The following is an 18,671-nucleotide window of genomic DNA, read 5'->3' on the forward strand; positions in this document are numbered from 1 at the left end:
TCGTTGGAACGTTTACAATAAAGAATTACCTTTGGAATAATGCGGTCTTCTTCGTTGGAACGACTACAATAAACAATTATCTTTGGAATAATGCGGTCTTCTTCGTTGGATCGTTTACAATAAAGCCTTATCTTTGGAATGATGCGGTCTTCTTCGTTGGAACGTTTACAATAAAGCATTATCTTTGGAATAACGTGGTCTTCTTCGTTGGAACGTTTACAATAAAGCATTATCTTTGGAATAATGTGGTCTTCTTGGTTGGAACGTTTACAATAAAGCATTATATTTGGAACAATGCGGTCTTCTTCGTTAGAAAGTTTACAATAAAGCATTATCTTTGGAATGATGCGGTATTCTTCGTTGGAACGTTTACAATAAAGTATTATCTTTGGAATAATGTGGTATTCTTCGTTGGATCGTTTACAATAAAGCCTTATCTTTGGAATGATGCGGTCTTCTTCGTTAGATCGTTTACAATAAAGCATTATCTTTGGAATAATGCGGTCTTCTTCGTTGGAACGTTTACAATAAAGTATTATCTTTGGAATAATGCGGTATTCTTCGTTGAACCGCTTACAATAAACAACTATCTTTGGAATAATGCGGTCTTCTTCATTGGATCGTTTACAATGAAGCCTTATCTTTGGAATGATGCGGTCTTCTTCGTTAGAACGTTTACAATAAAGCATTATCTTTGGAATGATGCGGTATTCTTCGTTGGAACGTTTACAATAAAGTATTATCTTTGGAATAATGCGGTATTCTTCGTTTGACCGCTTACAATAAACAATTATCTTTGGAATAATGCGGTCTTCTTCGTTGGAACATTTACAATAAAGAATTACCTTTGGAATAATGCGGTCTTCTTCGTTGGAACGACTACAATAAACAATTATCTTTGGAATAATGCGGTCTTCTTCGTTGGATCGTTTACAATAAAGCCTTATCTTTGGAATGATGCGGTCTTCTTCGTTGGAACGTTTACAATAAAGCATTATCTTTGGAATAATGCGGTCTTCTTCGTTGGGACGTTTACAATAAAGCATTATCTTTGGAATAATGCGGTATTCTTCGTTCGAACGTTTACTATAAAGCATTATCTTTGTAATAGTGCGGTCTTCTTCGTTGGAACGTTTACAATAATGCATTATCTTTGGAATAATGCGGTCTTCTTCGTTGGAACGTTTACAATAAAACATTATCTTTAGAGTAATGCTGTCCTCTTCGTTGGGACGTTTACAATAAAGCATTATCTGTGGAATAATACGGTCTTCTTCGTTGGAACGTTTACAATAAATCATCATCTTTGGAATAATGTGGTCTTCTTGGTTAGAACGTTTACAATAAAGCATTATATTTGGAATAATGCGGTCTTCTTCGTTGGAACGTTTACAATAAAGCATTATCTTTGGAATAATGCGGTCTTCTTCGTTGGAACGTTTACAATAAAGCATTATCTTTGGAATAATGCGGTCTTCTTCATTGGAACGTTTGCAATAAAGCATTATCTTTGGAATAGTGCGGTCTTCTTCGTTGGAATGTTTAAAATAAAGAATTATCTTTGGAATAATGCGGTCTTCTTCGTTGGAACGACTACAATAAACAATTATCTTTGGAATAATGCGGTCTTCTTCATTGGTTCGTTTACAATAAAGCCTTATCTTTGGAATGATGCGGTCTTCTTCGTTAGAACGTTTACAATAAAGCATTATCTTTGGAATGATGCGGTATTTTTCGTTGGAACGTTTACAATAAAGTATTATCTTTGGAATAATGCGGTATTCTTCGTTGGATCGCTTATAATAAACAATTATCTTAGGAATAATGCGGTCTTCTTCATTGGATCGTTTACAATAAAGCCTTATCTTTGGAATGATGCGGTCTTCTTCGTTAGAACGTTTACAATAAAGCATTATCTCTGGAATGATGCGGTCTTCTTCGTTAGAACGTTTACAATAAAGCATTATCTTTGGAATGATGCGGTCTTCTTCGTTGGAACGTTTACAATAAAGTATTATCTTTGGAATAATGCGGTATTCTTCGTTGGACCGCTTAAAATAAACAATTATCTTTGGAATAATGCGGTCTTCTTCGTTGGATCGTTTACAATAAAGCCTTATCTTTGGAATGATGCGGTCTTCTTCGTTAGAACGTTTACAATAAAGTATTATCTTTGGAATAATGCGGTATTCTTCGTTGGACCGCTTACAATAAACAATTATCTTTGGAATAATGCGGTCTTCTTCATTGGTTCGTTTACAATAAAGCCTTATCTTTGGAATGATGCGGTCTTCTTCGTTAGAACGTTTACAATAAAGCATTATCTTTGGAATGATGCGGTATTTTTCGTTGGAACGTTTACAATAAAGTATTATCTTTGGAATAATGCGGTATTCTTCGTTGGACCGCTTATAATAAACAATTATCTTTGGAATAATGCGGTCTTCTTCGTTGGATCGTTTACAATAAAGCCTTATCTTTGGAATGATGCGGTCTTCTTCGTTAGAACGTTTACAATAAAGCATTATCTCCGGAATGATGCGGTCTTCTTCGTTAGAACGTTTACAATAAAGCATTATCTTTGGAATGATGCGGTCTTCTTCGTTGGAACGTTTACAATAAAGTATTATCTTTGGAATAATGCGGTATTCTTCGTTGGACCGCTTACAATAAACAATTATCTTTGGAATAATGCGGTCTTCTTCATTGGTTCGTTTACAATAAAGCCTTATCTTTGGAATGATGCGGTCTTCTTCGTTAGAACGTTTACAATAAAGCATTATCTTTGGAATGATGCGGTATTCTTCGTTGGAACATTTACAATAAAGAATTATCTTTGGAATAATGCGGTCTTCTTCGTTGGAACGACTACAATAAACAATTATCTTTGGAATAATGCGGTCTTCTTCGTTGGATCGTTTACAATAAAGCCTTATCTTTGGAATGATGCGGTCTTCTTCGTTAGAACGTTTACAATAAAGCATTATCTTTGGAATGATGCGGTCTTCTTCGTTGGAACGTTTACAATAAAGTATTATCTTTGGAATAATGCGGTATTCTTCGTTGGACCGCTTACAATAAACAATTATCTTTGGAATAATGCGGTCTTCTTCATTGGATCGTTTACAATAGAGCCTTATCTTTGGAATGATGCGGTCTTCTTCGTTAGAACGTTTACAATAAAGCATTATCTTTGGAATGATGCGGTATTCCTCGTTGGAACGTTTACAATAAAGCATTATCTTTGGAATAATGCGGTCTTCTTCATTGGAACGTTTACAATAAAACATTATCTTTAGAATAATGCGGTCCTCTTCGTTGGGTCTTCTTCGTTGGAACGTTTGCAATAAAGCATTATCTTTGGAATAATGCGGTCTTCTTCGTTGGAACGTTTACAATAAAGCATTATCTTTGGAATAGCGTGGTCTTCTTCGTTGGAACGTTTACAATAAAGCATTATATTTGAAATAATGCGGTATTCTTCGTTGGAACGTTTACAATAAAGCATTATCTTTGGAATAATGCGGTCTTCTTCGTTGGAACGTTTACAATAAAGAATTATCTTTGGAATAATGCGGTCTTCTTCGATGGAGTGTTTACAATAAGGCATTAACTCTGGAATAATGCGGTCTTTTCCGTTGGAACGTTTACAATAAAGCATTATATTTAGAATAATGCGGTCTTCTTCATTGGAACCTTTACAATAAAGCATTATCTTTGGAATAGTGCAGCCTTCTTCGTTGGAACGTTTATAATACAGCATTATCTTTGGAATAATGCGGTCTTCTTCGTTGGACCGTTTACAATAAAGCACCATCTTTGGAATAATGCGGTCTTCTTCGTTGGACCGTTTACAATAAAGCATTATCTTTGGTATAATGCGGTCTTCTTCGTTGGAACGTTTACAATAAAGCATTATCTTTGGAATAATGCGGTCTTCTTCGTTGGACCGTTTACAATAAAGTATTATCTTTGATATAATGCGGTCTTCTTCGTTGGACCGTTTACAATAAAGCATTATCTTTGGTATAATGCGGTCTTCTTCGTTGGAACGTTTACAATAAAGCATTATCTTTGGAATAATGCGGTCTTCTTCGTTGGACCGTTTACAATAAAGTATTATCTTTGGTATAATGCGGTCTTCTTCGTTGGACCGTTTACAATAAAGCATTATCTTTGGTATAATGCGGTCTTCTTCGTTGGAAAGTTAATAATTCTCTTAGGACTAGTGGGGTTTTCTTCGTTGGAAAGTTTGGTTAGTTTATAACGTTTGCCCTTCATCCACCCTCAGGGATAAAACGGACTCCTTATTCATTTTGAAATGTTTGATACTGCCGTAGGTTATCGGATAAAGTAGGCTGAATCTGAGTATGTGGTTAATATATGAGACTTTTTGTAGTTGATTCGAACGCAATCGGATATGACATGACTAAAAGGTTGTATTTGTGAAGCAGGTTCTTCACGTCCCTTAATACTTTTTTTTAGAAATGGTATTATGTATCTGATGAGCCAAAGTATTAGAACATGATGTAGCGAATTATTTATCTTAGATTAGAATGGTAATTAATTTCTTGTATTCCGGCCTTTTAGTTAATATATTCAAGGTATGTTTGAGCTCTAGGCCTAGGATTAGAATGGTAATGAAACTCTAGGTGGCGATGCCTTTGCAGCCGGATGCCATTATCCGTTAAATGGGATGGTTTAGATAGACTTTGGATCTTACCAAGGTAAGACCTTGTGATTGCTGACTCGCTACACCACACAAGTTAATTTCGAAAAACAAAGATTCGGCACTGAAGTGTTTGGGTAGGGAACATGGAGCTGTGTTGTTGGGCCGCTGATCACTGCAACTGGATCTGCTGATCTTTCAACCTTTCAACTTAATAATGTAATTTTTTCCTAAGTGTCAAGCTTTCATTCGCAAACATTGCAAAGAGCACATTAAACCTGGAGAATTCAATTGCTTGACTACAACATTTGATATAATTGAAATGTTATTGGACGACGCAGTGGTAGAGAATCCCGATGAATATCAAAGACATATGCCAATTTATATACAGGCGGCTATATTGTACTCATTTGTTTGGGGTTTGGCTGGTGTGCTAGATTCAGCGTCTAGAGAAAAATTTGATGCGTATATCAAAAGCGTAAGTAACAGTGTTTTAAATATATAAATCTTAGAGGAAATATGAATCAAAGGCTTTTCAAGGTCTTACAAGAAGCTCTCAAGATGCTTCGAAGCAATTAATAAAGGTTATTCAAAGACTTTCTTTTCGTTTAGACGTGGTTAAGTGAAGATATGCCGGAGAGTATTGGAAAATTGGAAATATCTGTGCCTGTTGAAGGTCTGCTGGTTGATTATGTTTACGTATTCAAACAGCGCGGTGCATGGAAATCATGGTCGGAGTTGGCTAAACGAATGGATATTGAAGAAAACTCAATAGGTGTGCAAGTGTCCACTTTAGATACAGCCAGATATATATATCTACTGGAAATGCATATCAAGGTACGGTAAAACAATGTTGATTCCAAAAAAGTTTGTGGTTTTGTCTCATTCATACTTTTTAAGTCAGTGTTTTTTTTTAAGTAAAGCCGCTCTGTACCCATATTACAAACTATGAGCCTATCATTCAGTTATTAGATCCTATTTTCGTTTACAAAGCTTTGATATATATTAAATACAAGTAGAGTCGACGGCAAATTTTGTTCTGCACTACCACTCCCAGTTCCACTCCCCCTACATCTCTCACTTCAATTTCCCCATATTTCTGTACCACCTGACCGGCCGATTTAAATATCTTAATTTCTCTAAGCCACTACGAAACTATATGGCACTTACTCAGGTAAAATTTTTAAAATCGTATTCAGCTTTACAAATAAGATTTAGATAGACACTTGAGACATTCCCCTGCCCGATTATATTCCTCTCTGTGAAGTATATAATTTCTTGTTTACTGAACATTTGCCATACTGTAGCTTCTGTAAAAAAAAATGTCTTACAACTCTGCCTTTCCTCCTTACCTCCATGTTTAATCCCTATCTCCCCTGCGTATCTTCCCCCTTTAACTTTCGATCCTTCTCTCTTTTACTGCCGCTTAAGAGAGGAACTATTTTACTTCATCTCCTTTCCTTCTCTGGGTTTCTCTCCTCGCACTTTCTCCATTTTTATGTCTAAATCCTACAACAAATTTCTTTCCCTCCCTCATCCTCTCTCTATTTTTCTACCTCTCAACCGTCCCTTTACACATGCTATTCCATACCCATATTGTGTAAATACATTCTGGGACCACGCTGGTCCACATTTTTATCTATATCTCAGAAACGGATCCACATATCGAACTTAAACCCACTTAGAAACCATCTACGAAGCTTTAGGAAACTACATAGCATCGTTATGATTTTTAATTCGATCCGATCTTGAGTTATAAAGTTACCAACAGATTTTGCATTGGCTTTTATAAGTAAAATGCGGCTATTCGAAAGACTGCCTAAATGATAAATTTCAAGTAAATTGCACCACCCTGATCCACTTTCAGGAAAGAAATGGTCCCAAATATTAGCTTGTAGAAGAACAAACCCCTGTACTAAATTTTAAGCAAATCACACTTTAAATGGAACGGTCACAGGTCCACTTCCCGGAAAGAATAGAAGAGAAAGAAAACCGACCCAATTGTGAATCTAAACCATCCTCAATTCCTTGAACACACACACAAAATTTCATCAAAATCGGTCCAGTCATTTAGGAGTAGTCACAAACACACGTGCAGACAAAATATAGTATATAGATATATAAATGAAGAAAAATCTGTTTCTTTACCATTTTAAAACAAATACTCATTTCGTTTCCTACTTTTCAAAGAACAATAAAAAGTTGCTGCTCGTAGGACCAACAGGAACTGGCAAAAGCGCTTACATTCAAAACTATCTCATGAATAAAATAGATCGTGAAAAAATTGAGTCGGCTTTTATAACATTTACTGTAATGATAACAGCTAATCAAACACAAGAACTGATCATATCAAAGGTAAGTACGTACAATACATATGGGGCATTCCACGCCAACTCATTTTAATGCTGGATTTTGCATCACCAAATGCGCTAAAACTTAGATACCTACACTATACACGATTTCTTCTCGAACACAAGCGAGAACCCCGAGACCCGAGAAATCGAAAAATCGGCTTCTCGCGTGATTCTCGCATCTCGAAATACTCGTTAAACTCGCGAGCTTTACGAGTATTTCGAGAGTCGAGAATCTCGCGAGAAGCCGAGTTTTCGTGTAAATATTGTCAAAACCCGGTCGTAAGCTGTAGTTTTTTGTAACTTTCCAAAAATGTCCGAAAGGAGGAATAACGACGAAAAAAATTTTAAACTTAGTTTACTACATATCGACTGCTGAGAGCAATACCATTCTATCTCTAGTGCCAGTTCGAAAGCGCCCTGCATAGAATATTTGTCAAAAGCGCTGTATCTCAGTATTCGGCTATTCATTAAGACATTCTTTAACAGAGTTCTGAGATAGAGCGTTTTTGAAACATTTGAACAATTCTGAAATATGGCGTGATTAAAAAGTTTTCTAAGATAAGGCGTTTACGAACAGCACCGAGATAATTTATTCTTCAATTTGGTATACCTGCCATGACTGTCCAGCTTGTATAATAGGAATAATATATAACACTAGCCTATATCAGGAACATCCATAGAAAGAAAGATGAACAGGATTTGTTAAAAAAATTGGTCCCAATACTGCCCTGAAATTGATACCTAAATAATTATGAAATAGTCGCGAAAAAAATCTATACATGTGCATTAAAGTGGGTCGATTTGTATGGACGAAAGTTAACCGATATCGCGCCATCAATTTTTCGATAGGATTTGGGCTCAGGAAAAAAAGTTCCACTATGCATACCCAAAAAAATTTTTTTCGACCCTGGGAAATTTCATTTTTTTTACCTTTTTCGACTTTGATTTTTAAGATTTTTTTCATTAGCTACTAAAAAAATTTTCATATGTATACCCTGTCCGACCCAAAAATGTCCGCTAAAAACGTTGTCGATAATAGTTTTTTGAAAAAAAAAATATATATTATAAAAATACATATATATATATTTTTTTTTTCAAAAAACTGCTATCGCCAAAGACAGGGTATACATGAAAATTTTTTTAGTAGGTCATGAAAAAAATCTCAAAAATCAAAGTCGAAAAAAAGTAAAAAAATTAAATTTCGCAGGCTCGAAAATTATTTTTTTTGGTATGCGTAGTGGAACTTTTTTTCCTGAGCCCAAATCCTATCGAAAAATCGATAGCGCGATATCGGTTAATTAATCGACCCAGTCTAATGTATATACATATAAGCTTCATAAAGAGGTACCACTGTACCAAATCTAAAGTAAATCGCATCATAAATGGAATTTTTTGGAATAGATCGTTCATTGTTCGTTCTCTTCCCGGAAAGAAGAATTTCTCAAATAATAAGCTTATCCAAGAAGTCCCCATGTACCAAATTGCAAGGAACTCGCAAAATAAATTATTTTATTTTTGCAGGTCGGCCCCTGGTTCACTTTCCGGAAAGATGAGAAAGAAACCGCACCCGATTTTGACTCTAAAGCATCCTCAAATTCCCACAAACACACCTACAATATGTTAACCAAATATGTATATTAAGATAAGCGCTCCCGGAATGAGGCACTAATTTTATACGACACACAATTAAAAAAAAAAAAAATGCAAGGCATGATAACCTCCGAAGAGATCTAAGGGCGAGCTTCTCTTCCAATTTGCGTCGTGCTCCTCTTGATTTTCCCTACAAATTGGCCGGACGGGACCTACATGTTTTATGCCGACTCCGAACGGCATCTGCAAGGCAGATGAGTTTTCACTGAGAGTTCTTCATGGCAGAAATACACCCGGAGCGCTTGCCAAACACTGCCGAGGGGCGACCCCGCTTAGAAAAATTGTCTTCTAATTGAAAAACCTTATTTCTAAAATTTTGATGTTACTTTGCCCGGGGTGTGAACCCAGGCCATACGGTGTGGTAGGCGGAGCACGCTACCATCACACCACGGTGGCCGCCACACAATTAGTCTTGTTCTTATGCGAAACGATCTCGGAAACGGCTTAACCCATTGGAATGAAATTTGGCACATAGATAGTGTATCACATTCTAAGACTTTCTACTAAGGTGTTGCCACTGAGGGTGTTTTCACAAGGTTGCCACATGTTCGAAATTTAAAAAAAAATTACAAGAGATGTGCCAATATGGTTATAGAACGAAAGATGTTTCACTCCGAATTTCAACAGATATATTTTTAAGTATAGTTGCCATTTAGGGTTGGCCCCTCATCTAATTATATATGTATGTATATTACTCTGTATATCAACTACTATCTCGGAAACGGATCAACCGTTTTGGGTGAGGATTGCGGCTTGACCCATCTGAGTAAAATTTCCTAGATAGGTTTGAAAATCAGGTACGAAAAGTAATTGACAAAGGATTGTATTGATTTTGAGCTTTTAAAAATTAATAATGCAATTATGCGACTGACTAGGTTATTAAGGCAATGGATAGGCAAATTGCTCCAGCTTCAGTTGTCAGCATCAGAAGGTGGTAGTACTCAAAAGACTCACAATATATATGTATACATATGTAGGTAACACTCAACGAAACCTACGAGAAGTGTTTTTACAATAGCAACAGTTGTTGATGTTCACCACGATTAACTATAGTACGGTCCTCGGGGTGTTTGGTTGTGACTATGAATATGAAATTTCGGCGAATATTCCACTTAATTGAAAGAAGCCTTACAAAATTCCGTGGTATACTCATAAAATCTCAAGAACTAAATGATCTGACCCTGAACAAGCTGTTGTCAAAGAAATTTAACTGCCTCAACAAATTTCTTTATAGAAACTATGTGCTTAGGGTGGAAGCTAAAATTAAATCTAACCCCAAAAATTTTTGGCATTTTGTCAAATCTAAAAAGGCTGGTGTTGGGGTGCCTGCAACTGTATTTCTCGAAAATAAAGTGGCTAACTCTCTCATAGGCATTGCTAATTTGTTTGCCGAATTTTTCCAATCCAACTTCACAATTGATGAATTAGTTTCACCAAATGGTCATAATTACTCTTACCATCAGGCAATTTTGAATTTTATCGATCTGCGACTTACCTCCAATGACATTATTAACGGTATTAGAGGATTGAAAAACTCTACTCAAACTGATCGAGACGGATTAAGCGCTGTCCTCCTAAAAATTGTACTGCTATTGTTGTCCCCCTAGTGATAATTTTTAACCAACCTCTTAGCTGCGGGATCTTTGCGGATGCTTGGAAATTTGCGGCTATCACCCCAATCTTCGAAAATGGTAAGAAGAATGATGTTTCAAACTATAGGACAATATCTAAGTTATCTATTATTTCGAAACTCTTCGAAGGGATTGTTAAAGAAAAAATGTATTTTGCAGTAAAACACTGTATTCTGCCAAATCAGCACGGTTTTGTTGTTGGCCGGTCTACAGTCACTAATTTAGCAGTGTTCAGTGAATATTGCTTGGATGCGTTCTCATCTAGCCATCAAGTGGACTGTATCTACACGGATTTCTCCAAGGCATTCGACAAGGTATCTCACAATTTGTTGCTAAGAAAGTTAGTTTCGCTTGGTTTTCACTCCACGTTCCTTAATTGGTTGTGTTCCTACCTGATGAATAGATGCTGTAAGGTATCAATCGAAGGTGCATCCTCGAAGTTTTTTACTGCCACCTCTGGCGTACCACAAGGGAGTATCCTAGGTCCTCTTCTCTTCATTTTGTTTATTAATGATATTGGCAAATGTTTGACCTCGTCAGAGTTCTTACTCTATGCTGATGACCTAAAAGTCTTTTCAACAATTAAAACGTCTGAAGATGCACAGTGTCTACAAGAAGACATAAATAGATTAGCACTCTGGTGCCGAGACTCGCATCTAATTCTTAATCTTAACAAGTGCTATCATATGACGTTCGCAAAAATCCACAATGCCTTGTCAACGACATATAGTATCTCAGGTGCTCCTCTTCAATCCCTACTCGAGATCAAGGATCTTGGGGTCATCTTCGACTCCTCGTTCTCGTTCAATAACCACATTAATTACATTACCTCTAGTGCGTATGCCTCTCTCAGTTTCCTAAGGCGTAATAGCATAAATTTTTCAGATCCATATACCCTGAAATTGCTTTACTAATCGTTTGTACGCTCAAAACTTGAATATGCGGCCTTTATTTGGAGGCCGTACCACATAAGTTTGCAATTGACAGAATTGAACGAGTGCAAAAGTTTTTTCTCAAATTTTGTCTTAGATCTCTACAATTCTTCGACCCAATCCCTTCCTATACCTTCCGCCTGCTGCTTATTAATTTACAATCCCTATCAATTAGAAGGACGACGCTTTCTTTGTCTCTGATTTATGGAATTATTAATGGTGACATTGACTGCCCATCCTTGCTGAGGTCTATTAACTTTCTTATACCAGCTAGGTCTCTACGTTTTAATTATCCATTTTATATTAAACTTTCGTCTACCAACTATGCGCGAAATGCTCCTATATCGCGTGCTCTGCGCGAGTTCAATGAGATCTCTAATTCAATTATGCTTGATTTTTCTTTTTCTAAATCTATTTCCTTAACTTGCTTAACTCTGTTTTGTAGTAATATTGTTGAATTTGTTTTAGTCAGTAAGAACCGCTGTTGCTTTTGACTTTTCGAAATAAATAAATTACCATTTCGAGTGGACCATCAATTCGAAGTGATGTTCCATTGTTTTCACGTATTAAAGTATTTCAATTTCTTGTTTTCAGTTGGTCAAATGGAAGCGTGGTATATATGGCCCACCAAAAGGAATGAAGACTGTGCTCTTCGTTGACGACATGAATATGCCAGTAAAAGAGGTATATGGTGCACAACCACCACTAGAGCTACTACGACAATACTTCGATTACGGGCATTTCTTCGATCTCAAGGACACATCAAAAATATTCTTAAATGATCTCTTAATTATAACAGCTTGTGGTTTGCCTGGGGGTAGTCGACAAGATGTCTATGCACGTTTCCTTAACCACTTCAATGTATTCTCCATCAATACGTTTGGTGATGAAACAATGAATCGGATATTCGTAAATGTGCTCATGAATGGTTTTCGACGTTCGGGCCATGGCAATGATGTCTTCCTTTCGACAAATCAAATTGTAAACGCTACACAACAAATATATAAAAGCGTACAGGCCGAATTGAGAGCCACACCCGCTAAGTCACATTATATTTTCAATTTACGTGACATTTCACGTGTGATTTCAGCATGTGCGCTATTTAAGAAAGAGTCCGCAAATGATAAGAAAACTTTTCCACGCCTTTGGTATCATGAAGCGATGCGTGTTTTTTACGATCGTCTGGTCGATGATAACGATCGCCAATGGATGTTTCAAAAATTGAACGATTGTGTAAAAAATAATTTTCGCGAGAAATTGGAATCGGTTTTTGAGAACTATTGTACGTCGGCGGATGGTGGAGATTTAGTATTTACCATTGACGGTGCACATCGGATATTTTTTGGCGCATACATGGATGAAGATAATATACCCGATGAGAGACGTTATGAAGAGCTACCATCTATGGAGGTGTTCTTTAAATTTGCCTCCGCCAGCTTAGATGATTACAACTCGACGCGACGTTCAAAAATGGATATCACGCTATTCACTTTTGCTTTGGAGCATCTCAATCGTATTTGTCGAATTATAACGATTAATGGCGCTAGCGCTTTATTGATCGGTATGGGAGGATCAGGCAGACAATCGCTGACAAAATTGGCAGCGAATATGGTGCAGACCTCATTCTTTCAACCCGAAATAACTAAAAATTATGGACCAAATGATTGGCATGATGATATCAAAAGTATTATGAAGGAGTCTGGCGGTATGAATAAGCACACAGTGTTTTTGATGACAGAGAATCAAATAAAGATGGAGTTGTTCTTGCAAGATATTGATTGTCTGCTAAATCAAGGCGAGGTGCCGAATGTTTATGCCATCGATGAGAAACAAGAGGTATTAGAGCTTGTGCGTTTGGCGGCACAAGGTGGCAATCGGAATATTGATATATCGCCACTGCAAGTCTTCTCATTCTTTGTGAATCGCTGCAAACAAAAGCTGCACATTGTACTCTGCCTCTCACCAATCGGCGATGCGCTACGTACGCGTGTGCGTTTATATCCGTCGTTGGTTAATTGTTGTACGATCGATTGGTATCAAAGTTGGCCAGAGGAGGCGTTAACGATGATTGCGAAAATCTCTTTGGAAAATGTTAATGTACCATCTACGAGCATAAAAGATTCGATTGTACAAATTTGTCAATATTTTCATATAAGTGCGGCGCGTGTATGTCGTGAGTTTTGCGAGCTCACCGGACGTCATATATACCAAACGAATGCCTCATTTCTCGAATTAATCAAATCATTTCAAAACTTAATTGGTCGCAAGCAACGTGAAATTATGGAAGCAAAAATGCGTTACATAGGCGGCTTGGATACGCTTGCCAATGCTGCAGCAGCCATAGCACTGATGCAAAAAGAGTTAAATGCGCTGCAGCCACAATTGGTGGCGTTGGCCGAAAAGTCACGTCAAATGTTGATTGAAATCAATCGTGAAACAATTGCGGCCAGTGCAGCTGCTGAGCAAGTAAAGAAAGATGAAGAGGTCGCTGCTGTGCAAGCCGAAGCAGCACAAGCACTCAAAGATGAATGTGAAAAGGATTTGGCGCAAGCTATACCAGTACTGGAGGAAGCCATACAAGCGTTGAACACGTTGAAACCGGCTGATATAACTTTGGTAAAATCAATGAAAAATCCACCACCAGTCATAAAATTGGTGATGGCTGCTGTGTGTGTTATCAAAGGTGTACCCGCTGAGCGTATACCCGATCCGAGTACCGGCAAAATGGTGAACGACTATTGGGGACCGAGCAAACGTGTATTGGGTGATATGAATTTTCTACAGCAGTTAAAAGATTTCGATAAAGATAATATTAAACCGGAAATTATGGTGCGCATACGCAAAGAGTTCATACCACATAAGGATTTCCAGCCACGTATTGTTGCGAAGGCATCTAGCGCCGCTGAGGGTCTATGCAAATGGATTATAGCTATGGATTTGTATGATAATGTAGCTAAAGTGGTAGCGCCCAAGAAGGCGAAATTAGCTGCCGCAGAGAAAGAGTACTCGGACACAATGAAATTCTTAACTGAAAAGCGTGAGCTGGCTGCAGCGCTAGAGGCGAAAGTTGCTGCACTCAATGAAGAGTTAGACAGAGCGAATGCCGAAATGCAGCGCACACAAGACGAAGCGGATTTCTGCCAGAGTAAACTGGAGCGCGCTACGGCACTTATTGATGGTTTGGGTGGCGAAAAGTCGCGTTGGACACAGGCAGCAGATAATTTACAAGGCATTTACGATAATTTGCCAGGCGATATTTTACTATCTTGTGGTATTATTGCTTACCTCTCAGCGGTGAATCTGTTTTATAGAACGCAGTGTACAGCCGACTGGTTTCAACGCTGCGTGCAAGCGGGTATACCCACATCAAATGAGTATAATATAACAACGACGTTGGGCTTGGAAATTACCATACAAAGTTGGAATATAAATGGTCTACCAAAAGATGTTTTCTCCACAGAGAATGCGATCATAGCCGATAGTTCGAGTCGTTATAGCTTATTTATTGATCCACAGGGTCAAGCGAATAATTGGATACGTAATATGGAGCGTAAGAATCGTTTGAGTTGCGTCAAATTTAATCAAGCAAATTATATGAAAGTTATTGCTGAGTGTATGGAATATGGTTCACCGGTGATTATTGAGAATGTACTTGAGGAGCTGGAGGTGCCACTTGATCCGATTTTGTTGCGTAACTCCTTTAGACAAGGTGGACAAAATTTTATAAGTTTGGGTGATAATATTGTACCATTAAATGATAATTTTCGTTTGTATATGACATGTAATTTACGTAATCCCCACTTTCTGCCGGAGACTTTCAACAAAGTTACCGTTATCAACTTTGCGCTCACCCAAAATGCGCTCGAAGATCAGCTTTTAAGTATTGTGGTGGCAAAAGAACGCCCCGATCTACAAGAGTTACGCATGATGTTAATTAATGAAGCTGCCAAGAATAAAGCAGCGCTTCGTGATGCCGAAAATATGATATTGAAAACGTTATCCTCAGCTGAGGGTGATATTTTGGAGAATGAAAGTGCAATACAAATTCTAAATGAATCTAAAGAGCTATCACTCGATATCGTTGCAAAACAGGCGGCATCACGTGAAACGGAAATGAAAATAGAAGCATTCCGTTTGAATTACAAGCCAGTCGCCGTTCACTCGTCCATTCTCTACTATTCCATAACGGATCTGCCAAATATCGATCCAATGTATCAATTTTCCCTCAATTGGTATATCAATCTCTATGAATACTCGATTGAGTCGGCAAATAAATCAAAAGATCTACCACGTCGCATCAAATTTTTGGTAGATGGTGTTACGCGTAATCTTTACAATAATGTTTGTCGTTCCATATTCGAAAAGGATAAGCTTTTATTCTCTTTTATTCTAACTTGTCGCATAAATTTGGGTACTGGACAGCTTAAGATGTTGCAATTGTCACATTTACTTACCGATGCAACAGAGGCGGATAAAATACCAACGAATCCCGATCCATCTTGGATTACTGACATTATATGGTTGAATGTGTTACGTTTAGAGGGAATAGCAGAGTTGCGTGGTTTTGTAGCCAGCTTTTCAAAAGCATTAATTGATTGGAAGCATATATATGATCATGTGGAACCGGAAGTTCAACCGTTGCCTCAACCTTGGCATGATCGTTTGACACTCTTCGAAAAAATACTTGTATTGAAGGCTTTACGTCCGGATAAAGTATTCCTAGCAATTCGCAACTACATTGCTGCTGTGATGGGTGTACAATTTGTTACGCCCCCTGAATTCGATATTGGCATGTCATTCAAGGAGTCGAATGCATTAACTCCGCTCATATTCATCCTATCACCAGGTGCTGATCCGCTTGGTTCGCTTTTGGCATATGCTGAGAAGGCTGGTTACATGGATACCTTCCAAAGTATCTCATTGGGTCAAGGTCAAGGTCCAATTGCTTTGGGTCTTATTAAGGATGCTCAGGATCTGGGTTATTGGGTTTGTTTGCAAAATTGTCACTTGGCTGCATCGTGGATGCCAACATTGGAGTTTGTCTGGGAAAATATGGACACTTTTAATACATCCCGTAAGAGCGTATATTACGGCGGCTGAGCGAAAGAATGTCGTACCGGGAATTAGGTCCACAAACGAAAGAAAAGCAGCTTATCTCAAAGAAGAACGTCCTATTACAGAATAAAAGTATATATATTTCATAAATGATAGATTCAAAAACCCATTACCTCCTCGCAATTATATTGATACTATCAGACCCAGCAGTTTTTGTGCTGCCCGAACATTCCTTTATCGGTTTACTTTTAAAAGACGCTCAAGAAAAGCGGTCGCCGTGGTGTGATAGTGTGGGTAGTGTGATCCGCCTACAGCACCGAAGATACTGGGTTCACGCCCCGGGCAAAGCAACATCAAAATTTTAGAAACAAGTTTTTTCAATTAGAAGAAATCTTTTCTATGCGGGGACGCCCTTGGCAGTGCTTGGAAAGCACTCCGACTGTATTTTTGCCATGAAAATGTCTCAGAGAAAACTCATCAGCCTTGCAGATGCCCTTCGGAGTCGTCATAAAACAAGTAGGTCCCGTCCCGCAAATTTGTAGGAAAAATTAAAAGGAGCACGGCGCAAATTGCAAGAGAAGCTCGGCCTTAAATCTCTTCGGAGGTTATAGCACCTTTCATTTATTTATTATTATTTTTTATTTCAACAAAAGTCAATCCTTCACACATTCTCTAATCATACCCTTCTAACTATCCAATTTCTCTCTTATTGCCTGTTCCTTTTTTGCCCACTTTCTCTCTTTCTCCCTCTCTATTTTCATACTTTTCCTTCTATTTTTTCACTCGTTCTTTCTTGGTCTTCCCCTTCCCTCGGTAATTCCCGCTTCGTGTTTGAGGATGTTTCAGTTTCGCTGTTCCCTCACCCTCTTTCTTTTCTCCCGTCCTAACCTATCCATGCATGGACCCTAACCTAAGTTCTATACCCCCAGCGGGTTAGGGGGTTAGAATATACTCGCGGTAGGTATGCCTGTCATAATAGCGACTAAAATACCAGATTCAAGGGGTTGTGTAGCGCAATCTTTTCAGGTTGCCAGCGCAATATATAGCTTCTCCAAACTCAATTGTCAACCTCACCTTCGAGCGGCGAATCCTGTTTCACTAACAGACGAGGCTCTGGCAACCCCAGGTTCCTCATGGAACTTGGGAGTGGGGAGGTAGAGGCCTTCCCTCGAGGTTTAATGGCCATATAAATCGTTCCCGAGATGGTCGGGCTAGCACCTTAATGGAGCTGTGTTACCGGAGCGTACCGGATCTGTATCCGGCAAAGGACCATCTCATCGATAGCACTCCCCAAAGCCTTCGGGGAGCAACCTTATCGCTACAACAACAACAACAACAACAACCTAAGTTCTATCTTAACCCCCCCCCCCCCCCCCCCCCTTTACTTTCCTTCTCTTTCTAACCTCTATGACTCTCACAACTTTGACCCCTCTCTAGGAAATTTCAATCGACACAAATAATAATTAAATTTCTTTGAATAGATCCTACGTGCCAAGATACGTAGTTTTGAAGTTCTTTAGGGACATTATAAGAACATTGGTTGGTCATTTTTAAATCGAGATGCTCCAATGTACAACAAATTTTTTTGATAGGGCTTTCTTCATTCGGCTACTAAAAATGGGACGCTTCACTTAGCCGTTGGTGTACTCTGTTATAAGAATGTAATTTTTAACCCCCATCCCCTACAGCCAACTTCCGCTTGTGGCTTACCAGCTACCCTACACCACGATTTCCAGTGGCACTGCTGCAGAATGGAGTTAAGATGACAAATGAACCACCTACTGGACTCAAGGAGAATATTATGCGTTCATACAATTCAGAACCAATAAACGATCCTACTTTCTATTTGGGTAAGTAATAACTTCAAATTTTCCAAAAGGTTTACATAGAATGATCAATACATAAGATTACTAATGTGGTACTTCGATACTCAGGTTGAACTGGCCGGCCAATAAAAACCTCACGTAGACTGAATGTGTTCATAGTGTATTAAGAAGTAAAGGATAAGAATATACCATAATGGAATGATTGCTCTGCAGTGTTAGGTTTTTTGTACGCTCTTCTCTTCACAACAATTTATTCATATCTAGAAGAAGGATTCTTTTCGGACGAAAGGAGTACATAGGCTTATGTCGAAGAGGGCAAGCTGAGATGCTTTCCTCTTTTTCAGGCAATGGCATTGCACTCGAGAGGAATGTGCTTGGTAGTCGCAGCCGCCATGTCAAAGAACCGGATAAGGCTTCCTGAAGGATACTCAATCAGTGTATGTGACTCTTGAGCAGAAACCTGTATAAGTAGATACCTGCTAGCATTATAACTCATTCTAAGGGACTCTTATCTTCAGTGCAAGAGAAATTCTACGCTGTTTTGCTTTCTAATT

The 18,671-nt window shown here is 38.2% G+C and overlaps 1 protein-coding gene across 1 annotated transcript in view; it reads left to right on the forward strand.

Annotated features, from left to right (window-relative positions):
• Dhc62B (Dynein heavy chain at 62B) overlaps positions 1 to 18,671 on the forward strand; it is an 84,985-nt gene that overhangs the window by 42,639 nt on the left and 23,675 nt on the right. Inside the window, exons 5-9 of the mRNA XM_067788026.1 lie at positions 4,905 to 5,147; positions 5,282 to 5,506; positions 6,860 to 7,024; positions 11,831 to 16,310; positions 17,980 to 18,141. Of these exons, the coding sequence (XP_067644127.1) occupies positions 4,905 to 5,147; positions 5,282 to 5,506; positions 6,860 to 7,024; positions 11,831 to 16,310; positions 17,980 to 18,141 (5,275 nt within the window). The remainder of the gene's footprint in view (positions 1 to 4,904; positions 5,148 to 5,281; positions 5,507 to 6,859; positions 7,025 to 11,830; positions 16,311 to 17,979; positions 18,142 to 18,671) is intronic.

The sequence above is a fragment of the Eurosta solidaginis genome, chromosome 5 (genome assembly GCF_040869045.1).
Source record: "Eurosta solidaginis isolate ZX-2024a chromosome 5, ASM4086904v1, whole genome shotgun sequence".
Lineage (NCBI taxonomy): Eukaryota > Metazoa > Arthropoda > Insecta > Diptera > Tephritidae > Eurosta > Eurosta solidaginis.